This window comes from Manacus candei, unplaced genomic scaffold, assembly GCF_025592945.1.
Source record: "Manacus candei isolate 608988 ecotype Guabito, Panama unplaced genomic scaffold, ASM2559294v1 h1tg000057l, whole genome shotgun sequence".
Taxonomy (NCBI): Eukaryota; Metazoa; Chordata; class Aves; order Passeriformes; family Pipridae; genus Manacus; species Manacus candei.
This window is the reverse complement of record NW_026138105.1, coordinates 3,178,313-3,205,112: the sequence shown is the minus strand read 5'-3', so window position 1 is coordinate 3,205,112 and position 26,800 is coordinate 3,178,313. Positions and strand designations below refer to the sequence as shown.

The following is a 26,800-nucleotide window of genomic DNA, read 5'->3' as shown; positions in this document are numbered from 1 at the left end:
AAAAGAAAAGAAAAGAAAAGAAAAGAAAAGAAAAGAAAAGAAAAGAAAAGAAAAGAAAAGAAAAGAAAAGAAAAGAAAAGAAAAGAAAAGAAAAGAAAAGAAAAGAAAAGAAAAGAAAAGAAAAGAAAAGAAAAGAAAAGAAAAGAAAAGAAAAGAAAAGAAAAGAAAAGAAAAGAAAAGAAAAGAAGCCCTTGTATTTTGATATTACAGAGTTAAAAAAAATTAAATATGCTTTCAATACATCAGCACCCAGCTGAGGCCGCTGTTCGTATTTCATTTCTGTACTGGGTACCAAATTTAGGAGCTGGGTACCAAATTTAGGAGCTGGGTACCACATTTAAGAACATCTAACAGCAGAGCTGGTGGATACAGTACATGCTGTGGTGGTGGCACTGGTGCTGCTGCTGCAGGCACAAACCTGATCTAGTGGAAGGTGTTCTGCCCATGGCAGGGGGGTGGAACTGGATGAGCTTTAAGGTCCCTTCCAACTCAAGTCATTCTGAGATTCTATAATAAAAGATGTGAAGATTGTAGAGGAAGGTAATAGCTCTTATTAAGGGAACTGATACAGTTTGAAGAAATAGTTGCTTTTCACAGGCAAACTCTTCTTCAGGCTGACATTTTGAAATGTAGTTTTGTTCTGAATGGAGCAAATATAATATTTCCTGAATACCATAAAGCCAAAGACAAACTTAGGGAAACGCTTCCATTTCAGAAAATTACCGTCTGAGACCTCCAGTGTGTCGAGTCAAAAAGTTTCATTACAGGAGTTGCTGTGATTTAGCAATGAAAATAAAGCTTTCCAATCCTTTTTTTTTGATAGAATTTATCTGTACTGATTTTAAATTCAGGTAACTGGATAGTTTGAGTGCTGGAGGTTATTTTCCCTTCCGAGGTCAATGTTGGGAGGGAGTGGGGGGTGCTACCAAGGAGCTAAATCATAGAACCTTAGAACTGTTTTGGTTGGAAAAGACCTTTAGGATCATCCAGACCCTTCCCCCAGCACTACCAAGGCCACCACTAAACCATGTCCCCAGGTGTCACATCCATGTGGTTTTTAAACACTTCCAAGGGTGGCGACTCCACCACTGCCCTGGGCAGCCTGTGCCAGGGCTGGACAATGCTTTCCATGAAGAAATTTTCCCTAATATCCAGTGTAAATCATCCTGGACAGAGATGTGCCTGTGAAGCTTCGGCATCTCAATTGTTGAAAGCTCTCATTGGTTTTAAAGCCAAATTAAATGTATGCAAATCTATTCTAATAGGAATCAACATTCAGTGCACTGTTTGAGGAGGGGTTTGAGTTTCCAGTGGGGAAGAGGGCTGGTGGGTACTTTTCTTGGGAGTTTCTGCCTTTATCCTGAAGTTTTTATTCCATTTTAAAATATTCTTCCCACTCAGTTTAATCTATGTAACCATCTCCATGTTGGAGGACCAAGCTCTGGGCAGAAAGGGGACCAGCACACCATCATGAGGCATCTCTCATTACGGGGAGAGATGGAAGGGTAACCAATAATTCACTCTTAAAAAACTTTATTATGTTTTTTTCTTAGGGAAATAAACTCTCTTGGTACTTGCTGTTTCCCACAAGCCCCAGCTCAACAAGTCTTAAGATTAGCCAAAAATCTCAGCTTTTCTATGATGAGAAAGCAGCTCCCTGCTGTCCAGACTGCAGAGAAGAGCTGGAGCTTAGAGCTCTAAATAATGGGAGAGCCAAGAAAACAAATGGATAGTTTAGGATTTCTGGATGTCTCACCTGTTTTTAAGCTAGTCATCATCATAGGGTCATAGAATGGTTTGAGTTGAGTTGGCCTTAAAGATAGTCTTGTCATCTGAGGATTTGGGCTTTTGTCTTGCTCTTCCAAGAGCCTGGATCATTCTTTGCCCTGGCTCCTCTTGGGAAGTGGTTTCATTGAGTTCACCTTGTAAAATCAGGCTGTGTCTCTTACAGCAGACATGTATAAATTCCTGTCTAGGCACATAGACTACTCTGACCTGTGATGTCTCCCAGAATCCCAGCGTGATCCAATCCAGGGGTTTATGTTCTTGGTTTGGGGTAAATTCCTCTCCAGCAGAGTTTTTCGTACACGTGGCCCCAGTGGAGGGGATCTCACTGAGCAAGCAGGTTGCAGCCAAGCCCAGCATCACCCTGTTTTACTTTTCTAATTATTATCCATTCCCTGGTCTTTTCAGGCATACAAGAGGAAAACAGAAGCTGCGAAGAAGGAGTACCTGAAAGCTCTGGCCGCGTACCGGGCCAGCCTCGTCTCCAAGGTACCTTGCTGCTGTGGGACAGGGCAGTGCTGTGAGTTGCAACTCATGGGAACCTCCTGGAAGGAGCAAGTTTATAGGAAATACCATGTAATTGTGATATCAGAACCGATGTCAGCATTGGCACCTTCCCCAGGCTTTAGCACCCTGCAACGAAACCCCACTTTGGGTTGGTTTCATCAGCAGGGGAGGGGTGTCCCTGCATGGGGTGTTGTCCCTATTGCCTGTCCCCACCACCAGCAACTGTTCCTCACCCAGCTCTTGGGCTGTGAGTGCAGCAAACAGGGGCAGGAGGACGAGGCTCAGTGTGGGTGACACTGGGAGCCCAGGGGAGGATGACACCCCAGTACTGGGCTCACCAGCCAGCACTGGTACCAGCATCCTGCTGCACCCTGCTCCTACTGCACTCTGCTCCAAGCACTTGGGCTGTTCTGGCTGCTCAGGACCCCAGGTCCTGCACACACAGCCTAGAGCAGATTTTTGGGGAGTAGGAGCCATACCTGTGTGTTGATGACCATGTGAGCACGTACGTGCTTAACCCTCCACTGTCAGGCCAAACCCAGAGAGCCCATTTCAGTGCCTAAGGGTGAACTTGGAGAGCATTTCAGGCTCATACAGGAATGATGGGCCAAGTGCTTGCCCATCCCAGGGGACCTCACAGCTTGCCCTCCTCTATGCCTCCAGGGAGGGGCCATGGGCATTTGCTGCCTGTGGATTTGGGGTGGCTCCTGTGGAGTTGGTAGGTTTGCTGGCTCAGGGGTAATGCTGCCCTTGGGTTGTGAGTAAATGTATCAGGTTGGTTTCTCTTCAAAGCTTCTCCTTTGTACTACACCACATCCTCAGCACTTAATCATCACATCCAACTGCCATGGGAAATAATGTGATGTCCCAAATCAACCATCATCTGCAGGATCCGTGTGATGGTGGTGAGCTGGAAAGCCTCAAAGCCCCTGTGCAGACTGTTGGCTGTCAATTTGCAGACAGAAGAGCAGCCAGGACAGAAAAAGGGAATGGGAAAGACTTTTGGGAGTTTAAAAGCTCTTCTTGGACCTTCTGGAAACCTGTGGGGGTCCTGCCTTGACCGTGCCTCGCAGCAGTGTGGGGCAGGAGGCACGGAAGGCATGTGCTCTGTGGCTTCATTTTTTTCCAATTTCTCCAATGACCAATTCTCTGCAGAAGAGCAACTTTGTTTTTGAGTACAGCAGCACAGTGTGACCCTGGCTGATGGGTGAGAAAGGATCTGGAGTATCATTACAGAGCCCATCACAGGACAAAAGCCTCATTGTCCAACCCAGAAAATTTCCCCTTGTTCTTCTCTTTTTCCTGCTGAAATGAGGGCACCATTGTCCAGTGCATTATAGACACACCAGGGCTGCAAGAGGGCACAGGATCAGGAAAGCAGAGGTTTTACAGACCCATTTGTTCTCCATTGGAAGCAGAATGTGGTCACCTACCTCTGTGGACTGAAGCAGTGAGCTGCTGGTGGGCCCTTTGCCTATTCCCTGGTTAATTCCCTCAGGTGCTCCAGGCTCTGCCAAAGGGGTGGTCGAGTTACTGGACTTGAGTTTTCCAGATATGGATGCTGCACCCAGCCTGTGGACACCCAACTGCTGGAGGGGTGGGAGTTCACGTGCTGTCTGGTGGGAGAGGAGCAGGAGCCGTGGGGTCTGGGCAGCTCGGTTGGACAGACGGACATCTCGGGACATGTAACCACGTTTCCTCTTTTCCTCCCTCATCGCCTCCTGTTCTGTTTTCCCACAGAGCTCTGCCGACCAGGGGGAGACGAAAAGCGCCCAGAGCAACCCCCCTTCCAAAATGATCCCCCCCAAGCAGCCCATGTACCCGATGCCTCCACAGGCTTCCTCGCCCTACCCCGGCCTGGGCTCCTTCCTGTCCCCGTCGGACCTGCAGAACTACCGCGGCCACCCCCACGCCGGGCTGTCCCGGACCCTCAGCTCCAAGCCCATGCTGCCCAGCATCAGTGCCTCCCCCCCGCCCTCCTTCCAGATCAGCCCCCCGCTCCACCAGCAGCTGTCCTTGCACCACCCGCAGAGCTCCCTCCTCAGCCAGCCCCTCAGCATGCAGCAAGTCCCCCAGCAGCCCCTCCTGTCCCCCCCCATGGCACTACAGGTACAGCCCCCCATGAACGCCTCGCCTCCCGGGCAGCAGGTGGGTCCGCTGGGTTCTGGGGGGGTTTGGGGGGTCTCAGTGTTGATGTTGTCCCCAAGGGAGTCATGGAGCGTGTCCAGGGAAGGGAACGGAGCTGGGGAAAGGGGCTGAGGGAGTTGGCGGGGCTCAGCCTGGAGAAAAGGAGGCTCAGGGGAGACCTTCTGGCTCTGCGACTCCCTGACAGGAGGAGGGAGCCAGGGGGTTGGGTCAGGCTCTGCTCCCAAGTAACCAGCAGTAGGACAAGTGGAAACGGCCTCAAGTTGCACCAGGGGAGGTTTAGGTTGGGTATTAGGGAAGATTTCTTCGTTGAAAGGGTGATCCCTGGAACAGCTGCCCAGAGAAGTGGTGGAATCACCGTCCCTAGAAGTGCTCAGAAAATGTGTAAATGTGGCACTTGGGGACACGGTTTAATGGTGGCCTTGGCAGTGCTGGTTTAATGGATGGACTCAGTGATCTTGGAGGTCTTTTCCAACCTCAGTAATTCCATGATTCTGTGACTCCTCCAGCACAGGGGTTGAGCTTTAGCTCTGCACAACCAAAAGTGGCTTCTGTAATTTGGTGATAGCTTGTGCCCAGAAAAGAGCATAAAAGGGGATCCTCACAGTCACTTTAGTTGGGGTAGTTGTTGTCACTGAGGGCAGCATTTTGTGAAACTTCGTTCCACATAAATTTGTGAATAAAAATTTTAAGTTAAAAAAAAAGAAAACCCACATTGCCCTAATTGGGCTGTTTTGGAGAAAATCATGTTCTTGGTCAGGTGCCTGCCATGACTCTGGTTTATATACATTGCCTAATTTTAACTAATTAAAGCCACCCCCAAAAAATGGGGAAAGCTGATCAACTTTCAACTGAAGCAGCCCCACAGTGTCCTTGTTGAAGTGCCAGCAGTGGCAGCCATTCCCACCTTCCACAGCCATTCCCTCCCACCCAGAAGGGAGGTCCTGACAAACACGAGCAGGGAAGAGGGATGTAAAACATGTTGCTGCATTGACAGTTGTTTGCAAGAACTCACAGGTCCCACCATGGTGGTTTGGGGTCATGGGCCTGGACTGCTCCCTCTGTCCCTGGGGCTCCCCCTGCACATTTTAGGGACAGTGCATGTAAATGTGTTTATGCACTGCTATTAGATCTGCTCTGGGTGCTCCTGTAACCCTCCCTTTCCTCTCCACTCTGCAGGACTTCTCCCATATTTCGTCTGAGTTTCAGAACAGTGTTGGACCCCGTTCGCCCGGCGCATCAAACCCTCCAGGAAGCACTGAGTGGGACAACGACTACCCCAGCAGAGAGTGTGGGGTCAACCACTGCAGGCCAGTAGACAAAACAGCCCATTGCTAATGCAGTTCCTGTGATCTGAGCTGTGACAGTGGACAAGAGCTGGGAATCTGCCCTAAAATGTACAGCAAGAGGGTAGGCTGGTTATGGTCAGGGAAGTTCAAGGCTTCCTTGCCTCTGTAGGCTCACCTGGAAGCAGGCAGCTTAAAAATCATGGATAAATTCTTCACTGGACATGAAGAGATTTCTCTTTTTTTTTAATTTCCATCCAATTAGTAACAGAGGGGTTGGACACATTTCCTTCTGGAGCAGACCAGGGAAGCCCAGTCTCCCAAAGAGGGTCCCTGGAGGTTTGAAGGTGGCCCTGTCCATAAGACCAGGGAGACCTCATTGAAGCCTTCCAGTATGTAAAGGGAGCTTATAAAAAAGAGGGAGAACTACTTTTTACATGGCTAGAAAGTGATAGGACATGGGGGAACAGTTTTAAAACTAAAAAAGGAGAGATTTAGATTGGCTATAGGGAAGAAATCCTTCCCTGTGAGGGTGGGGAGGCCCTGGCACAGGTTGCCCAGAGAAGCTGTGGCTGCCCCATCCCTGGAAATGTCCAAGGCCAGGCTGGACAGAGCTTGGAGCAACCTGAGATAGTGGAAGGTGTCCCTGCCCATGGCAGAGTTTGAAATGAGATGAGATTTAAAGGTCCCTTCCAGCCCCAACCATTCTGTGGTTCCATGTTAAGCAACATCTGTCTGTTCCTAAAGCGATTGCTCTTATCCCTCAGGCCACAACTTCCCATAATTGTCTCTACCAGCAGGTCCACAGACATCTGCACAGATCCTCTCCCTTATGCCCTACAAGCTCTGGCATGAGTGTGCCAACATGAAGGTCCCTTCAGTGCTGCTTGAATTCCTCAGTAAATAAAAACCTCGGGATGGTGTTAAGGCTGGGGAGGGTGTGGAGGCCATTTCCAACCACTGCCTAATCCACTGCTCTTGGCTCAGCTTTAATAGTTTGGAGATTCTATTGTGCTCTGTGAAACAGGCCTGGGGTTTGCAGGGGGAGCAGGTTGGGAAGGAGGCTGGGTACCTTTGGAGTATTGTTTGATTCGCTAGAAGTACTGGAACACGGTGCTTTCAGAGGAGATAATAGCCAGCTCCCAGGCTTTTCAGAGCACAGCTCCTGTCTGTGCCAGCAGAGCACTTACAATTGCTGGGCTGTACAGACTGTACAGACATTTATTTCTTTCAGGGAGATAAATAACTGGCTGATCCATTAGAATATCTCTGCTGTCTGCCTGCCCGAGGGGGCTCAGCGACGTGGGCTCTGACAGTGACCTTTGCATGGTCCTTCCCGAAGCCTCTGCAGACAACCTGAAGGAAGGAACATGTTCAGGACTTGATTATAAAAGTCACTTTAAATGTTGTTGACAAAATGCTAAAGGTGCTGGGTGGGTTGTGGATCTCAATTTCCAGAGGTGCTGAGCAACTCCCACAGAAATGAGCCCCCCTAGAAATAAATGTCATTTCTTAAGGGATCAGCTGGGAAAACACTTGATTCCCTCTGCAAATCCCACTGCCTGGGCCCCGTGCAGAAAGCCCAGGGTGCTCTAGAAACGGGTGTAATGTTCCCATAGCAGTCAGGACTGAGTTTTATGTTGCTAAAACAAGCTCTGTGACATCTGGCTGGAGTGCTGCATTGTAAGCAGAGGGCCCATGCAATTCATGATCAAAGCTCATGCATTTCATGCCTTTGTCACAGCAGAAATATCAAATTTCATGGGTTTATCGCAGCTTCCTGGAAAAGAAAAATCATTCTAAACCCAAACAGATTATGCAGAGACTTCCAGATAATTATTAGAGTAGATTATACCAAGGAACTCAGATGGATATAGATCAGTACTGCAGAGAGTGCTTAGTGCACTGAAAAATATCATACTGGCTGTTAAGGATGCCCCATCCCTGGAAATGTCCAAGGCCAGGTTGGACAGGGCTCAGAGCAACCTGGTCTGGTGGAAGGTGTCCCTGCCCTTGGCACGGGGGTGAAACAAGATGAGCTTTGAGGTCCCTTCCAACCCAAACCGTTCTATGATTCAAAGACTTTCCTTCTGTGCTGCTTTCTCTGATGTACTTTGTACCAGTTTCCACCCAATGTTCAAAGCTGCCCTTGGGCTCCTCAGTGGCACCTTGCCATGAGCTGGGTGGGTCCAGCCACCAGCAGGACCTGGGCACAGCAGTGATGAAGGGAAGGCAGGCCTCGCTGGGTTTGATCTGTCAGTGCTGTTTTGGGTATAACCGGGAAGCCTCTGGATCATGTAATTGCCCATTTCAACCTCGAAAGTGCCTTGAGCCTAATTGCAATTAAAGCAGCACTCTGAGGAGCAAAATCAGCTGCTGACTGGAAAGAAAAGGGATTATTCACTGATGGGATGTGAGTGAGCTGTAGAGTCCCAGATTCCTGAGAGAGAGGATGGTCCCACCCTCCCCAGCACACAGACAGCCCTGTCCTGCTCTCTGGGTTATGATTTTTATTTCATGTCTAACCTTGATATTTCTTTAGCTTCCAACATGTGTTGGCACTGGGTTAGCTGGGGTGAAAACCTCCCAGTCCTCATTTTCTTTTGTGTTTGTCACCCAGACAACTTCTGGAAAACTGACAAGGTTGTCTTTCTCTCCGTCCTTCTCCATTAATAAGGGAACTGCTGTAGGGATTTTTGTTTCCCAGCCTATCTGTGCTATTTAAAATGCCATTAAATGACACTTCTTCCCACATGCCCCTCAGATTCTGGGATCCTGTGAGCAGACACTCCTTAATTCATAACTCAGCCATGTTAGGGAGAGAGAGAGAGAGAGAGTTTTAAATGTTTCTTAGCTTTCCCCATTCTTAATGACTTTTTCCTTACTGACTTCCATCCAATTTTCCTGGCTCTTTCTGGGCTGAAGCCCAAGCTGTCCTAGATTGTGAGCAAAGACACGGGTAGCATTTCTCAGCTCCTGCTTGGTGTGTGACTGTCACTTCCCACAAGTAACTGCAGCATACAATTTTATTGCTTTTTTGCCATCATATCACAAACTCCTTTCATAGTCCCCTGTCTCCCTCACCCGACAGCCTGATTCTGGCACTTGCTCTTTCCCAGGCACTGAATCCCTCTGTTTTGCAGTGACTTTCTCTGAGGGAACTGGCTCACCTCTGTCAGAAGTGCAGCTTGGTTTACAATCGTGTGCAAATCTTTCTCAATTCCTTAATTAAATCTTATTTCCTTGAAGCACCTCACTTATTTTTTCTGCCTTGTTTTCTGGTTACAACTCTTTTCACACCTTCGGTGGCTGGGTCCTTTCCATCCTAGGACATTCTGTGATTCTATGATTTACCCTTTTCTCCTCACATTTAGGTATTTTTGGAAAAGCACTGAACTGGATTCATCTCTTCTTGTCCTTCCTCTCATTTGCAAGGCACGGATTAGGTTCTTTTTGTGTATCATCCTTCAACTTTTCTCCCCTCTTCCCACTCTACTTTGGACTAAAAGACAGGACACTCTCCATTATGCCTTGTCCAGACACAGAAAAAAACATGTACAGCCACTCCATCCAGACATTTATAACCTCCCTAATTCCTGCTAATGACAAAGTGATCCTCTCCAAATGGGGGAATTTTCCAAACCAGAAGCTAAATGAGCAAACACTATAAAAAGGCAAGGATAACCCATCACAACTGCACTTAGTTTGGATTCAATTATTTATGTTAATACTTTGTAATGAACTGGGAAATGTACTGTAGCATGTTTTGTAAAATTAATGAAGTTTTAGTACTGGAATACCTTGCTGCTGCTCGGTGGCATTAAATCTTGGCTGAGTGCAGTAGGGAAGACTCTGCATTTTAAATGCAGATTATAAAATGTGGAGATTAGCAAAGGGCAGGCTCTTCACTGTCACGAGGCAGCTCTGTCAACAACAGCACTGCCTTGCTGACTGCCCCTTCCCTGTTATTCCACTCACCAGCACACCCACACCAGAATCTCCCAAGGCTTTGCAATGTTCTTCATCACTTTTTAAGGCCAAGATGTCCTTATGGAGCCAGTGATGTTTCCCTCACGAATGTGTAGGCAATAAACCCCAGTAAAATGCCTGGATTTCAGAGCCAAACCCACACAGGACATCAGCCAGGGGAGAGGGGTTTCAGTCACTCCTCTCCCTACTATTCCATGAAAAAAAAGAGCATCTAGTCTCCCTTGTAGGACACTGCTGATGGCAAGTTGGAGTGGCCAGGGGGTTGAAATGCCAGGTGGCACAGGCAGGGAAGGGAGCAGTGGTGCCTCTCTGCACACCTTGCTGTCCCCACGCGGGCTGTCTCAGTGCTGTGAGCTGATTTCCCCCCTCCAGAACACACCTGGATCTCTTGACATCAAAATCATGGTTTCAGTAACGTGATAATTCATGATCTGCTGTGCCAGGGATGTGCAGAGCACACAGCCTGGCTGCTGTCCCAGCAGCCCTCCTCCGCAGCCTCCTTGGATTCCTTGTTCCTCCTACGGTCTTCTTCAGACCAGCTAATCCTGCTCTCTCCCAAGATTTATTCCCCTCACTCCTCGATTATTAATTTTTCTCATTTCACATATCTGGGGGAGAAAAGCATCGAGCAGATGGGTGTCTGCTGCTCCCATGCTCCTAAGCCATGAAACAGATGTAAATCCTCCTCACAAGCATCTTCAGGCATAAGCCCCTCAGTCACATTTTTGGGACCCTCTACTCCTTACATAGAGTCAGAATGATATATTTTATCCAAATTCAGGTGTACACTTCCCAAAGCTCCATGGCTCGGCCTAAGGACAGCGTGTGATGAAGCAGGGGATGGTGGCCCAGGGGCTGATCCCTGGCACAGCATTCCAGTGTCCTACTGGTGTGACCTGCAGGGACATCCTGCCCTGCAGCCCCAGCAAGAGGAAAAGTTGAGCCACAGGAAGGAATTTATTGTCGTAGCCCTTATTGTTGAAATTCAGGAATAAATAAAATTGCACCAGGCTCTTACTCTTACTCTTAGTGGGGACCTTTTTGCTCTCTACAACTTCCTGAGAGGAGGGTGTAGTCAAGGGGATGTTGTTCTCTTCTCCCAAGTGATGGTACAAGAGGAGACAGCCTCAAGTTGCACCAGGGGAGGTTTAAATTGGATATCAGGGAAAATTTCTTCACTGAAAGGAGGGTCAAGCATTGGAAGGGGCTGCCCAGGGCAGTGGTGGAGTCCCCATCCCTGGAGGGATTTAAAAGACGTGTAGATGTGGCACTTGGGGACATGGTGCAGTGGTGGCCTTGGCAGTGCTGGGGGAAGGTTGGACTCGATGATCTCACAGGGCTTTCCCAACCTCAGTAATTCTGTGACTTTTACATGCCTCTACCTTGCACCCCTCTGTGCAAACCACGTGTACAATGTCAGCCTTGCCATATGGACCATAGAGAAATGAAGCCTAGACTGACTTTATTTTAATTAGAGTAAGACAGTAACTTAAATATCAATTTGAAAGTAAGAAGTAAAGCGTTTTTGATAACACAGGTAATGAATTGTCCTTTTGATTTTGGTTCAAATTGCTGGGGAAAGTGTTTCACTCAGATAACAGAGGTACTTCAGCTGTCCACGCAGAAATGTACGGACGTGTTCTCATTGCAGAGCAGCAACAATAACAAATAAACACCAATTACAAACCCCCCTCCTGGTGTACTCCAGGATCCTGTGCCTCACCCTGCGCCTCTCCTTTCTCTTACAGCATGCTGCCAAGGGACAAGGCACTCTACCTCACCTAAGGCTCACCACCCCTTTTGGAGGAGGCTCAGAGGAAGGACACTTGAGAGGGTCTATCCCACGGACCACCCCGGGCAGGCACGAGCAAGTCCTACGGGCGGGAGAGCTGCCACTTGCACCTCGTCACTGGCTTCGTTCCCAGGCTCTGAGAGCAGTTTTGGGTTGTTTTTTTGGTTTTTTTCTTTTTTTCTTTCCTTATTTTTTTTTTTGGAACTCTAAAAAAAAAAAAAAGTCTACTAGTTTTTTTTGGTTTTTTTGGTTTTTTTTCTCTCCGCGGAAGCCCAAAAATAAAATAAAATTAAAACAAAAACAAACAAACCACACACCTCGTGAATCGTAAAGAACAAAAAAAAAAAAAAAGGAAAAAGAAAGAAATAAAAGCTAAAAATAATAAAAAAAATTAAAATAAACGCAAAACCAACAAAAAAAAATAATAAAAATTAACGGAGGACACCGTTTTTCTGCTTGCCATCAGCTTAGCTACAGACTATTTTCCTAGTGAACTGCTTTTAGACGCAGCATAAGCCCAGGTCTGGTGTCCTACAGCATTAGGCCAGCTCAGTAGGAGGATGCACTCTTTTGACTTGCTAACAGCACTAAACTTTGTGCAAGAAAATGTGAAGTTTGTGTGAATATTGTACATGCAAAGGCCTTGGATGGTCTGGCAAAAAAAAAAAAAAAAAAAATTACAAAAAATAAATAAAAACTATTCCTAGGTAGGTGGGGGGAGAGAGCAGAAGGCAAAATACGAGCAGAAAAATGTGAAAAAGATCATGAAAATATAATTTGTTGGATAGTTGTAAGTAGTTTACTAAGTGTTTTAGAGCTGTGCTAAAGACATCTTTAAGATTTTTTTGTGAAAGAAATTAGTAGTTTACTTTATAGTAAAAGCATTTTATATTAATTGTAGCACATTTTTTAGTTATACATAGAAGGGAGATGTGTATAAAAAAAAACAACAAAAAAAGCCTGCCAAACTTGTTTCTATTATTTGTACAGCAAGAAATGGACAATTTATATCCATGTTGTATGGCATTATTATTTTTTTTCGGCCATATGTCCATCTATTTAAAAATTGCTGACAATGATTTTTGTCTATTTATGAAAAATTAGAGAGCATAATTACAGTTTCTCATAAGGTGCATTTTTGGGGTTCTTTTTTTTTATTTTATTTTCTATTTTGTTTGAGGGCGCTGCTTTGGCAGCACCTGGCACATTCGGTTCACAATGCTTATCTTACCTTTCTTTATAATAAAACATATGAAAAGTAGAGCTGAAGCAGTCTCTCCTTATTCTGGGGGACACCCTGAAAGTGTCCTGGCCAGCGAGATCCCTGCCTTGTCCTCCTCAGTTATTCCATCCCTCCCTCCTCTCTCATCACATTCTCACCTGCCCCAGCTCTGTTGACCCGATTCCAGTGTTTCCTTGGATGAGAAGGACACGAAAAGGATGGAAAATTCCCATGGTGTAAGGATGGAACTGGCATTTCCAACCTTCTGTAGCAGGGATGGAAAATTCAAGTGGTGTGAAAAATAGCATGATGTGAAAGTTCACCCCCCTGGGTCGCCTGCCTGGAGGAAAACTTTTAATTAATGTACCATTTTAAGCCCATTTGTAGACACAACTTGGCTGTAGGAGTCTCATCATATTGTGTCACAGAAGGGTTTGGGTTGGAAGGGACCTTAAAGCTCATCCAGTTCCACCTCCTGTCATGGGCAGGGACACCTTCCACTAGACCAGGTTGCTCCAAGCCTCATCCAACCTGACCTGCAGCACTGCTCCAAGAATTTGAACAAAACATGGTCGTTTTGATCACCTCATGGTCTCACATGTGCTGTAAAACCTTCCTGCCAAGGAACGCCCATTGAAGTCCACCAAAATACCAAGCCCCAGCTCTTGCTGCCCCACAGGCCACTGGGCAGGGCAAGGAACACGTTGTGGGAGTTGTCCTGCTGCACCCTCTGGTTGACACCTCATCCTACACACCCTGCTGGCACGTCAGACACCCCAAATTCCAGACAGAATTGCCCACCCTGCATTGGGGCAGGGAGGAAAACCTTCTGAGATAGAGGGAGGGTTTGGGGCATGGTGGGTTTGGGCCAAGCAGCCCCCAGCAGACCACCCTGGATGCCAGGAGAGGTGGAGATAACAGCACCATGGCAAATCCCTGGAGCTTCAGGACCCCACAGAGGCTTGGAGGTATCCAGGTAGGTCACAAGCTGCTCCTGCAACCATACTGTGGAGCTGGGCAGGGTTCTGGATGAACCTTTAGGTGTGGGACTCTGCCTTGTCACTGGCCAGCATGAAGCTCCCCTTTTATCTCTGCAATCTTGAGGCATTTGAAAATAAAAATAAAATGCATAAAAAAACCTTCCTAGGGAGCAGCATGAGCAATGGCATTAGCAGCCCAGCTTAGTGAGCTTGTGCTGAGGAGATAATTACCCTGCAATATCAGAGCTAGGAGATTTCTTCCAAATATGCAATTATTAAAATAAGGGGGAGAAAATAGAACATTAAGATGAAAACCTTCCTTGAGTTATCACAGCGAGGAGATAGGACTTACTCCAGGGAGAGTTTCTGGGATGTTAATATTTTGTGTGTGGCAGGTAAGTGGCCTTGAGGCTCTGAAATCACAGGGAAGAGGTTTCTAGCCCTGGGAGAAGGTCTGGAAGGAACCATCACTGGAAGTGTTGCTTTGCTCCAGGTCCCTGTGGTTTGTCCTTTCTGGAGGAAGGTGCCATCCATGACGCCCAGCTGTGTCCTGACCCTGTGCCCCAGCTGTGTCACCTTTGGGTCACTGTGACAGTGGATTTGGAGCACTTTGGAAGCCTCCACGGAGAAAGTCTCCTCTATTTGTGGGACCACAGTGCAGGGAGCCATTGAAAGGTGACCTTGCCAGTTTAGGATTAACTGTGCAGAGCAATAGCCACATTTTTAACAACTTTCTGGCCATCCACCCACATTTCTGCAAGGCTGCTCTGCTCCCTCTGCTTCTCTGCAAAGGGCTGGTGGCCAGCAAGGAGCAAGGACCCACTTCCATCCTTGGTGATGTGGGAGCCACCTGAGGAATGAAGGGCAGTTGGCTCTTAGAGAGCCTGAAGCTTTAGTAAGAAATTGTGAGGCATTCCAGACCACTTCAATCACTCCTAATCTCTAAATTTGCATGATGGCAGCTGTGCTTAAATGGTATTCCAGCTGTTAGCTAATTGTCATGGACCTGGAGTTGCTCCAGGGAAGCAACTGGGAGCTGAGCCTCCCATCCACCATCACAGCTGGCTCACAAAATCATAGAATCCCAGAATGGTTTAGGTTGGTTTTGGGACCTTAAAGGCCATCCACCCCCTTGCCATGGGCAGGGACACCTTCCACTAGCCCAGGTTGCTCCAAGCCCCATCCAACCTGGCCTTGGACACTTCCAGGGATGGGGCAGCCACAGCTTCTCTGGGCAACCTGTGCCAGGGCCTCCCCACCCTCACAGGGAAGGATTTCTTCCTAACATATAGTCTAAATTTCTGCTCTTTCAGTTTGAAGCCAGTCCCCCTTGTCCTGTCACTATCTGGCATTGTAATTAGTTGTTCTTCATCGTTTTTACAGGCCCCCTTCAAGTAATGAAGGGGTTCATCCAGTCTCCATCAATGGGTTCAGCCCCCCAAGGGTCAGCACCAGAGCCCTGGGCTGGGCACCAATGACATGACTGGGGGAGCCTCCCCTTGCCCTGAACCTTGGTCTATAATTAACATTAATAGAAAATGCAGTAGCCGGGTCTCAAGAAGCCTCAGGGCAGGGTCAGCTCTTCCTGAACCCTGCCTGTGTGCCTAAAGTCCCTTTAAAAACCTTTAAATTCCAGGCAGATAACCTAAATCTCTCTCCCTACAAAGCAAATCCCTCGCTTTTGAACATAGGGAAGAATTTATTGCTTTCCTTGTTGCGGTAATTTTTTCCATATTTGAAGAAGGATGTTGGCTCCCCCCCCACCTCCTCTCCACCTGCCCCAGCTGTTGCAATGGCAGAGGTCGTGTTCTGGAGCAGGATGAGCTGTGCAGCTTCCAGTTTTAGTCAAAGAGCACCAGTTAGATCCTCAAAAGCCCTTGGAACAACTTTGGGGCCGGGGACTCACAGGGCAGGGGAAGGGGCAGGACCAAGGCAGGCATTCCCAGGGATCAGGCTAATGATGGAGAGGGATGTTAAGAGGCAGGAGCAGGGAGAGACCTGGCTAATTGACTTTGGTTTATGAAGACATAATTAGCAGCACTGCAGGATGTAATGGGGAGTTTAACAAACCTCATCAGCGGGATCCCGGTAGTGTTTAACCCTTGGAGCGCAGCCCCAGGCAGGTGGGATGGGTGACTCCAGGCAGCCATGCCTGGCTCCCACAGAAACAGGGATACCACCAGCATCCCACCACCCCACCAGGACACAGCCTCCTGCATAGCCAGGGTGTGGAAAGGGCCCGCTCCTGACTTGTGGTTTCTCCTCAGGCACCACCCTGAGCTGTGCCCACGGCCTCGGTAGCGCTGGGAGGAAGCTTTGTCTTTGTTACATCTGTGTTATTATTATCAGGATGATGGAATGGAAGGGAAAACAGCCCTGACAAGCAATATTGAGGGGTTTACGCAAGAGGGATCAAAGGAAAGGACTTCATTTGATAAATCCTGGGTCCCTGACAACTGCAGCACGTGCGAGGAACAGCAGCCTTGTGCCAGCCCCGGCGAGGTCCTGGTCCCTACCGAGGGCAATTTGCACCTTGGCAAGTGTCCACGTTCCCAAAGGTCCTGTAGGGGTTGGGAATGCTGTGGTGAGAGCAGCAGTCCTCACTGTGCTCCTGCTGGGAGCAGAGTGGTCAGACATGGAACGACTCCGTGGTGGTGGAAATGTGCTGCAGCACTGGGCCCCAGCTCTTGGCACAGCCCCCACACACAGGGGACAGCAGGACCCCCAGTGCTGTGCAACCAGGCAAAGAGGTTGGATGTTGGACCCAGCACTGGCTGTGCAGCACCTACAGCTCATCACCCAGATGTGCCTGTGCTCCACCAGAGTTGTGGCTACCATCACACACTCCCACCTGTGCCATGACCCAGCCCATGGATGCAGGCATGGGATCACAGAACCATAGAATGGTTTGGCTTGGAAGGGACCTTAAATTTCACCTCATTCCAGCCTCCTGACATAGGCAGGGACACCTTTCACTAGCCCAGGTTGCTCCAAGCCCCATCCAACCTGGCCTTGGACACTTCTAGGGATGGAACAGCCACAGCTTCTCTGGGTAACCTGTGCCAGGGCCTCCCCACCCTCACAGGGAAGAATTTCTTCCTAGTATCTGATCTAAATGTACCCTCTTTCAGTTTGAACCCATTCCCCTTTGTCCTATCACTAGAGCTCCTGAGGAAGGGTCCCTCTCCAGTTTCCTTGTAGGTCTCTTGAGATACCAAAAAGTGCTGTGAGGTCTCCACACAACCTTCTCTTCTCCAGACTGAACAGTCCCAACTTTCCCAGCCTGTCTGCAGAGGGGAGGTGCTCGAGTCCCCTGAGCCCCTTGGTGGCCTGGTCTGGCCTTGCTCCAACACTTCCATGACCTTCTTATGTTGGAGGCCCCAGAGCTGTACACATCACTCCAGGTGGGCTCCTCCCTGCGTGGTGCAAGGGGTCGAGGTGCTTGGGGTGTGAGTCTCACTGGCAGGGCCCCCTGTGCTCCCCCTGCCTCTGCCCACCGCTGCCCTCAGGGGATGGAAGGGTTCTGCCCACCAAGCAGACATGGCATGATGCACCTTTGCCATCTTTCTGAGGGCAAAAGAGCCCAAAAGAAGGCCTGTGTCTTGCATGGAGGAACCACAGTCAGTTTGCTTCCATTCCACCCTGTAGTGGGAGATTTGTGAGTCCAGGTCCAAAATACAGAACCATCCCCCTGGCTGGGAATCACACAGCGCAGGCAAAGTACTGACTCCAACACGCAAAGAGTGCAAAATTATCAGTTTGAACCATGATTTTTGAAGAAGATGAGAGGAATAACAATTGCTCTGGATGAAATACTGTGCTGGCCAGAAGGGTAATTTAGAGTCGGGGCTGAGATCAGATGTTTTATCACTGTATCCTCAACTCTTCTTGACTTTCAACTGCAATTTGATAAATCAGCATAATACCTTGCACAGTAATTGCTGTAGATTTTATTCCTAGTGGGGTTACTTTATTACACTGCAAGCACATTAGAGAGCTTTCTGTTGCTCTGCCATTATTATTGTGGGGACAGAGGTCGAATAATGCAGAACTGAGTGGGTGGGTGTTTTTGCAGATGATACTGGTGAGCTCGTTTGCAGGTATTTGTGCACCTCAGTGACTCCAGCAGGGCTCAGCCTCTCCACCTCAGCACCTCTGTGGCTCCTGCCAACACCCTGGTTTGCTTTCCTCCCTGTGTTTATGCTCCCATCATGGCTGCAAGGCAGCAAAAAGGCTGGGTATCCATCAGGAAGCCTCACCCAGAGACAGGAGAAAGGACCAGGAGATGCTGCTGGGCTGTCCCTCTTTTAAGGTCAGCCAGGTTGGGCACCTGCAGCTGCCTGAAGTCACTGCCAGCACTCAGTCACGGAGGCAAAATGCAATTCCTCAGCCTGTAATCCCATTAAAATTTTATGATGAATGAAGCCACTTGCACTGCAAGTCTGTGGGAAAGTGTAACACTTTTACTGCTCTTCAATATGTAATTAATGTACATTTCATTGCTTTCCAGATGAATTTTCGGTCACAGGAGATAGTTATGACTATAAAATGACAGTTACTTTAGATGGGATACAGACCAAAGGTCAGAGTCTTCTGCAAAGCCAGGAGAGCTGTGTGTGCCCTGGGCCATCCATCTCCCATGGAGCTGGCGAAGGGAAGGCAGAGGGAGAGTGAGGATCCATCTGTCCTAGGGATTCTTCTGTAGTTTGATGTGTCCTCATCCTCCTCTTACACCCCCCTGTCCCATGGTTGAGCATCCCTGCCCACAGTGCCTGTGCCACTGGGATACCCCTCAGCCAGGCAGCTGCTCCACGGTGGGGTTTGTCAGATCCTCAGCCCCTCCTGCGGCTCCTGACAAAGGGGGGCTTTAAAAATGACCCCTATTAGTGACAAGCAGCAGAAAATCTATCAGGCCTGTTGGTCTGTGAGAAATAGCCAGGCAGAAATGGCATTTATGGAATCATAGAATGACAGAATTGTTTGCACTGGAAGGGACCTTAAAGATCATCTCGTTCCACCCCTCTGCCATGGGCAGGGACACCTTCCACTAGCCCAGGTTGCTCCAAGCCCCATCCAACCTGGCCTTGGACACTTCCAGGGATGGGGCAGCCACAGCTTCTCTGGGCAACCTGTGCCAGGGCCTCACCATGCTCACAGGGAAGGATTTTTTCATGACATCTAATCTAAACCTACTCTCAGTTTGAAGCCATCATCCCTTGTCCTGTCACTACAGTTCCCCTCTGGATTCCCTCCTGATCACCCACAGGCTGCTTGTGCCTCATTGTAGCCAAATCTGGGAAATATGGCTCCCTCCATCCCGGATTCAAACCTGCACTTTGGTTCCCAGGGGATTACCAGGAGCCTTGGATGTGCCCTACACCTGATGGTGAGAGAGCAAGGAGAGCTGGCTGGATAGAGCCATCTCCAGCTCAGCCAGCTCCATGCAACATCCCTCTGCACTCCGTGCAGTGCTGGCAGCAGGAATCTGGTAGCTGGATGTCAAAAGTCAGGCTGCCTCTCTCCATCCCACCGGGGCACTCAGAACATGCAATCATTTCTGTTTCCTGATTAGGAGCTTGTAACTCCCACAATCAAAACGAAGGCTGGAAGAAGTCCCAGGGATTTGGGATTCCTCCAGGAGACAGAATGGCTTGAGGGAAGTTAGGAGAGAAACAGGATAAAGGCATTTCAGAACATATTGAACTTTTTTTTTTCTTTTTCTGGAGAGCACAGACTGTCAGAACACCAGAAACCGTCTCCGGAAGCACTACGCTGCAAGGAGATTTATTGGCTTGCAGCACAGTTTATACTAAATTTTTTCTCTAGCAATTTACACAAAATATTTCTGTAGTTATGCAGGGGAGTTTTTATAATTAGAGCTTTATTTGACTGCTTTAATTGTGGCTGGTCTTTTGAGCAGTCCTACCCTTCAGAAAGCTCGTCCCGTCTCCCACTCACCCGAATGAAAACGTGGGATACAGAGGAAAAAAGGCCCCAGGTACTCCTCCAGTTTCCCTGTCAATACTCTGGAAGTGGCACGTGGAGAGGCTCTTTCAGCTTCTAAAATTATCAAAGGGAAAAGGTGGGACAGGACGGACTTGAAGGCCTTTTCCACCCTCAAAATGCATCTCCTGGGAGTTCCTCGTATCATCTCGGCCGGAGTGAGCCTTGGGAAGGACCACGGCTTTGCTGCCCTCTCTAGGGGAGAAGCAGCCTGCAAAGTGAGAATGGATTAATAAAGCCCAGAGCAAGTCACACTAATTGCCTGACAATGGGCAAAATGAGCTTCAGCCTATGGAAAGTGCCCCCTGCCACCATCACCAAGGTTGGTGAGTCCCACCTTCCCCACCGGAGCTTCAGCAGCACTCAGGGGGCACCTGGCTCTGTCCCAGGACTGTCCCCTTCCCTGGCTCAAGTAAAAAACAGCCACAAAAACTCCCCAAATTGTGAGGATGTTTCTGCCAAAACACCTCAGACACCCAGGGCTTTTCTGGGGAGTCTAATTCCACTGGAAACATTCACAGCTCCAAAGATCAAGAGAAAATATAGTTAAATGTCTTATTTTGAATATTTGAAAAGCAGTCTAAACTCACATTGCAAAACAAATGCACTGTTCCCATTCTAGAGGTTAGAAAAATCTGATTTCTTGACTTCCCTCAGCAATTCAAACTCTCAATCAAGAGCTTCGTGTTTCTTTGTTGTGTTTTTTTTCTTTGACCCCTTCATAACACTGAATGCATTAAAGCAAGAAATGCCCAAGAATTGATTTCTTTTCTCTCTCTGCACCGAAGTGTCTCAACACTTCACTTTTTCCCTTTCAAGTTGCCATTTTTTACACAGTTTCTGGCATTATTTAGAGCTATAGAGTTGAAAAGACTCAAAAACCTGGAGAGAATAAGTCTTCTCTTCCCTATAAACATTTGCCATCCATCGCTTTATATTCTCATCTTTGACACAGAGGAAGAGAAACAGAGAAACGAGAGAGAGAGAGAAGGGAGGAACTGGAGACATGAATAATTTCTTCTTTCTCAAAACTCAAAATGAAAAGAATACAGAATGAGACATAAACTTTATTTTTTTTTTCTTTCATCTAGGAATTTGCCATGAAAAGATAATAATGTGCCTCCACTGCCTCCTTCTCTTCAGTTCCTCTGACACACAAACCCCTCACAGCACCAGCAGGAAGGCAGGGGAGTGCTGAGCTTCCCAGGGGAACAACCAAAACCCTTTGGGGTGTCTCTTGATCTGGATTTGCACAGACATCAGCACCCTGGAGACCTGGTCTCTGCAGGATGCTCCAGGTAGGGCAGCCATGCAAATAATCAGTCTGGCTCTTTGAGGGTGGGGTGAGCACAAAATGGGTCATTTCTTCCATGCTTGGATATCCTCCTTGGGGACACTTGCTTCACTAGAGTGAACTGTGTAATATTTCCTTTGGGAGGTGGAAATGGCCAGACTCTGCTTGATGTCAGAGCAGAAAGGTGTGTTCCTGCAGGGTTTAGCACAGGATCACAGAATGGTTTGGGTTGGAAGGGACCTTAAAGACCATCTCGTTCCACCCCCTGCCATGGGCAGGGACCCCTCCCACTATCCCAGGTTGCTCCAAGCCCCGTCCAACCTGGCCTGGGACACTTCCAGGGATGGGGTAGCCATCCTGTGCCAGTGTCAGAACACCCTCTGAGTAAAGTATTTCCTCCTACCACCTAATCTCAATCTCCCCTCCTTTATTTAAAAAACATTCTCCCTTGTCCCATCACTGCCTGCTTGTGTAAAAAGTCCCTCTCCCTCTTTTTTATGAGCTCCCTTTAAGTACTGGAAGGCTCTGTAAGGTCTCCCCAGAGCCTTCCCTGCTCTATGATGAACAACTCCAGCTCTCTCTGCCTGTCTTTGTAACATCATTGATAAGAGCAGGTGAGGTTTTAGCTTCAGCACACCCTGTGATGAGCACCTGGAACCATTCCCTGCTGTCCACACCTCATGAGCCTGTCCATCCCTGGGTCATGCTCACACTTACTCCATAGTTAATCCCACTGATTGCCTGGGCTGCTCCCCAAACCCCAAAATTCCATGCCTAAGGGTGTAGCAACCCAGCCTGAGCAGCACAGGCCTGATTCAAAGCACACCACAAGGAACAGCTGATCCTTCAGTGCTTCTGAGGGGTTTAGATCAAGTCAACTCTATGTTGTAGCATGTTAACATGTGAGCACCATGCTTTTTAAACCACCAGACAGGTTTATTCACCTGGTCATGAAGTAGGTTAACCCACGGCCAACCCACCACAGCACAGCAGTGTCTGGGCTTGGTTTCTGCACAACATTTTAAGAAAGCCTGTTCTTTTGGGGAACAGAAAGAGTTTGTCTTGGTAAACTGGTAGCTGGGCTGGTAGGTGCACTCAGTTTGTCTCCCCAGGACGTGCCATGGAAGGGGTTGGTGTGGCCGTGGTACAATTAGGTTGGATGTTAGGAAATATTTTACAGAGAGAGTGCTCAGCCATTGGAATGGGCTGCCCAGGGAGGGGGTGGATTCACCATCCCTGGAGGTTTTTAAGGTGAGACTGGATGTGGCATCAGTGCCATGGGCTGGGAACCACAGCGGGGTTGGATCAAGGGTTGGACTGGATGATCTTGGAAGTCTTTTCCAACCTGGTTGATTCTGTGATTCTATGAATTAGGTGCCATCAGGGTTACAGACATAATTCCCCATCCTGGAGACTGAGTGGAATGGAGGCATTCCCATGTCCATGCTCAGTGCTGCAGGTGCAGGTGCCAGTGGAGAGCACAGGGAAGGGACTGCAGGAATACAGCCAGGCCCGTGGGCTCTCCCAAAATAGCATCAGCCAGCACTGCTTCTGCAGACACAGACCATCCCTCTGACCCTGTCCAGCACAGGATATCAGCTGCAGAGCACTACAGTGGCACTCCAAGCTCCCTTGGAGCCCCGCCTTTTCTTATCAGGATCTGAATATTTGCCCCAGGATAACCTCCAAGAACAAAATCCCATTAAGTGTTGCCTGTCTGGGAACTGACTCGACCTCCCCAGGTGCCTCCATTTCAGAGGTGCAAGGGAACAGTTTGGCTGTTCCAAACCAACCTTAGTGAAGGTTTTCCTCGAAGCCAGATAATACAGCACTCAGCTGGTAGTTCCTGGAGAGTCACAGGAGCCTTCTGTTCCTGCAGCTTTTCACTGTTCTTCCTAATTAGGATGTTTTAGGAATGAAATACGCTCTGGGGTTTCAAGCAACAGTGAGTATCATCTTCTGCCAGCATGACTTTGAATGCACAGTGGGCTCAGCAGGGCAGGGCTGGGAACAGGCAGGGCAGGGCTGTCACCCCACAGGGAGCTTTGGGGCACACAGCCCACGTGGTCATCATATGTTTTATCCCCACATCTCTTTGTTGCTCGTGGTGGGGTAGAGGTGACATTTCAGAGTCCCCTTAGTGGATGTGTGGAGACCTCAGGGCACCTGGTATAACCACAGCAGGGTTTGTTCTGTATTTATGGAATCATATCACAGAATCACAGAATGGTTTGGGTTGAAAGGGACCTTAAAGCTCATCTCATTCCACCCCCTCCCACGGGCAGGGACACCTTCCACTAGCCCAGGTTGTCCCAAGCCCCAGCCTGCACAGGACAGAGCATCTCTACCTGGTGACTGTCCAGGCCTCAGTGACTTGTGTTTGGGGGCTGGGAGAGCAGAGCACAGGCAGCACTGCTGACCCACATCTGTGCAAAACGTGGCTGCAGACAGTCACACGTGGGCAAAGCCTGGCAGGTGCATTTAGCTCTTTCTCTTGGCCTTGTCTTTGTGAAAACCCTGAGGAGTTTGCAAGGCACCTGTAAGTGCCCTTCCTTACACTCAGGGGAAAGAGAGCCAAGAGGAACACGGAGACAAAATGCTTTAGGCTGGGGGACACTTGTGAAAGTTGTGGATGCTCCACCCCTGGAAGTGTCCAAGGCCAGGTTGGACGGGGCTTGGAGCAACCTGGGCTAGTGGGTTCCCTGGCAGGAGGTTGGAACAAGATGATCTTTAAGGTTCCTTTCAACCCAAACCATTCCATAATTCTGTGATAAACACAGAGCTAGGGCAGAGGTGGCCCAACACCAGCCGAGGGGGGGAAAAGAAACATTCAAAAACTTGAATAAAAAACCTCTCTGCTAAAACAACTGCCGAGAACCCGGCGAGGAGCTCCCAGAAACAGAGGAGCCACAAGTCCACAGCGAGGGACACGATGACCAAAAAGGGCTGGAGAAGGTCAGGAGCCCGAGCAAGCTGTGCCATTTCGGGGTGAACACAGTTATGCAAGCGGCAGGACGGAGGTTTCCGGTGATATTTGCAGGGGGAGGTGGAGTGCCCGAGGTGCAGGGTCCACCTCCCCCCACAGACCTTTCCACTCACGGCTCCTGCTGCTCAGTTTATTATCTTGCGGTTTGAAACAATACAGGAAGGACGTAGGTGTTTGCAAGAAGAAAGGGAAAGAGGAGGGGGAAGGGAGGAAGGCTCAGCAGCCACCGCCGGGCTCCTCGGTGAGCGTGGCGTGCCCGGAGCCCCTCACCCACGCGCTTCATCAACGGTGGGGAAGTTCATTTGGGGGAGAACACAGCACAAAAGGGTGAAGTTCCCACCAGAGCCCAACTGGGAGGGACAAAGACACTGCCATGAGCACCCTCAGCCGTGGGTGATGGGTATCCTTCCTGGCAGCCCGAGCTGGTTCCTCCACTGACGGGGAATGCGGCAGAGACGGGGGGAAACTGAGGATGGTTCTAATTAAACTGGCCAGGAGCAGAATGAGGTGTAGGCAACCCAAGGGCTACAGGAGGCCCAGCAGTGGGCAGAGAGCCTGAGCAAGAGGCTGACAGGAGCCCTGGTGGTGTGGGTCAGCCCCCATGGATTTGCCATGGATGGCCAAAGGGACGGATGTGGCTGGTGCAGCCCCACAGGTCCCAGTGAACTGTGTCTACCCCGCACTGGGAACTCTGGAAGGGGCTGAAAGCAGAGTGAGGTGAGCACTGCACCTCACCTGGTAGTGGGGAACATCACAGGGGCAGCAGCAAATGGGTCTGAACAGGAGCATTCTGGACAAACCCTGTATTTCCCCTACATGGTGGAGTTCTGACATATCTCCTGAAGCAGAATTGTCCTGGTTTTAGCTGGGATAGAGTTAATTTTCTTCTCAGTAGCTGGTCAGTGCTGTGTTTTGGATTCAATATGAGAATAATGTTGATAACACACCGATGTTTTAGTTGTTGCTAAGCAGTGCTTACCTTAAATCAAGGACTTTTCAGTGCCTCATGCTCCGCCAGCAGGAGAAACCAGGAGGGAGTACGGCCAGGACAGCTGACCCAAAGGGACCAGAGGGATACTCCATGCCACAGAACATCATGCCCAGTATAGAAACTGGGGAGGGGTTGGCCAGGAAGAACAAACACTGCTGGGGAACAGGCTGGCCATCAGTCAGTGGGTGGTGAGTAACAGTATTGGGCATCACTTGTCTTTCCTGAAATTCATTCCTCTCTCTGTTATTTGAGTTTACCAGCTGGGACTAAACCACAACAAGAATAAAACCAAATATTTTTGTATAATTCCCCATATTGTATATAGCATTTCCTCTCAAGAAGAAATCTCACCAGACCAGCATCATTTTGAAAACTTCACTTTGGGAAAGTGCTGAATTGCTTTTGGGAAAGATATCCTTATATTTAGAAGCATTTTATTGCATGGGCTTTATGTTGCTGTCACGTTTAAAGTTGGCCTTGTAGCAAGACAGCAAGAAATGGGCAAACTAGGGTTTTTTTTTCCAAGAAGGTGCACAGACTGCTTCTGGCAGGCACCCCATGTAGCTGAGCATCCACCTCCCATGCCCCTCCTGGCTGAGAAGTCTTTGCCATGATGATGCAGTTTTCCTTGCGGGTTTGTGTCCCAACTCCACCAAAACAGAGCCTTGGCAGAAGGGCAGAGCCTGGGGCCAACACACAGCCCTTGAAACCACAGGACACCCCAGCTCTGCCTCAACATCCCAGGACATTGATGACCCCATCCCACAGGAGGGGCCCTGGCGCTGGGAAGAGAGCTGGAAGAAATCCAGGGTGGGATTTGAAAGGTGTATCTCTGCCTCAGTGACATGAAAGCTGTTCTCTTGAGCGGCGTTATCTCATCTATTTTGCAAATACAAATGTGATAGAAATCTGCAAAATAAGGAATATGCATTAACTTCTGAAAAGTTTTGACTACATATCATTATCTGTAATTTCACTGCTTTGATTTGCATATTCATAAAAGAAACATGCAGCTCGGATGTGTCAAAGGCTTTCAGATGAGCACGAACAAAACCAGCAGACTTGCAAGCTCAGAGCTGAAGTAATTGCCAAGATGCCTTCGCTTTCCCTGATGTCAGGGTGAGATTGTGCCCCTTTGTGGGCTGGCAAAGCACTTCCTCAGGCATGCTCTGGTGTGCTGGGCAGGAAAAGGCAGCTCTGGTGGAGAACACACGGGCCACAGGCACCAACAAAACAGCTCAGGATGCTGGTTGCCCAGAGAAGCTGTGGCTGCCTCATCCCTGGAAGTGTCCAAGGCCAGGTTGGACAGAGCTCAGAACAGCCTGGAATAGTGGAATGTGTCCCCCCATGACAGGGGGTGGAAGGAGATGGACTTTAAGACCCCTTCCAACCCAACCCATTCTGTGATTCTCTGCTGTTATTTGGGCTGTCCCAGCTCCAGCAGCACTGAGCACCTTCCAAAGGGAGGTGACACAACAGGAAATGCTAGGTGGGTGGGCTGACCCCCAACAAGATTTAGGTGCTCAGGCTGGACATGCCTCACCCCACCTCTATCAGGGGGCACTTTCAGGGACGTTTTCGACCCAGATTTTTCAGCCACATGACAAAACCAGGCAAACCTTGGCCTGCTGTCCATGCAGGCACAGAGGAGGCAGCAGCATCTGTAGCTCAGCTGATAAAAACATGATTAAAAGTGCAGGTGACTCTGCTTTTAACTTACTTCCATGCTTTTAAGCTGTTGAGTAGGTGAGGCCACTGCACCCAGCCACCCTTTGTGCTGCTGCTCTCAGGATCACAGTGATGTTATTCCTGTGCTTTT

General features: G+C 48.8%; 1 protein-coding gene across 2 annotated transcripts in view; it reads left to right on the top strand.

The window, feature by feature from the left end:
* TOX2 (TOX high mobility group box family member 2) overlaps nt 1-20,889 on the top strand; it is a 161,323-nt gene extending 140,434 nt beyond the window's left edge. The window contains exons 6-9 of one of the 2 annotated variants that reach the window (XM_051802790.1): nt 2,194-2,274; nt 4,033-4,440; nt 5,617-5,747; nt 20,802-20,889. In XM_051802790.1, the coding sequence (XP_051658750.1) occupies nt 2,194-2,274; nt 4,033-4,440; nt 5,617-5,747; nt 20,802-20,814 (633 nt within the window). In that variant the 3' untranslated portion in view covers nt 20,815-20,889. Of the gene's footprint in view, nt 1-2,193; nt 2,275-4,032; nt 4,441-5,616; nt 5,748-11,461; nt 12,767-20,801 lie in introns of those variants that run through there. The other variant, XM_051802789.1, reaches the window with a different exon arrangement.
* Nucleotides 20,890-26,800: the final 5,911 nt, after the last annotated feature.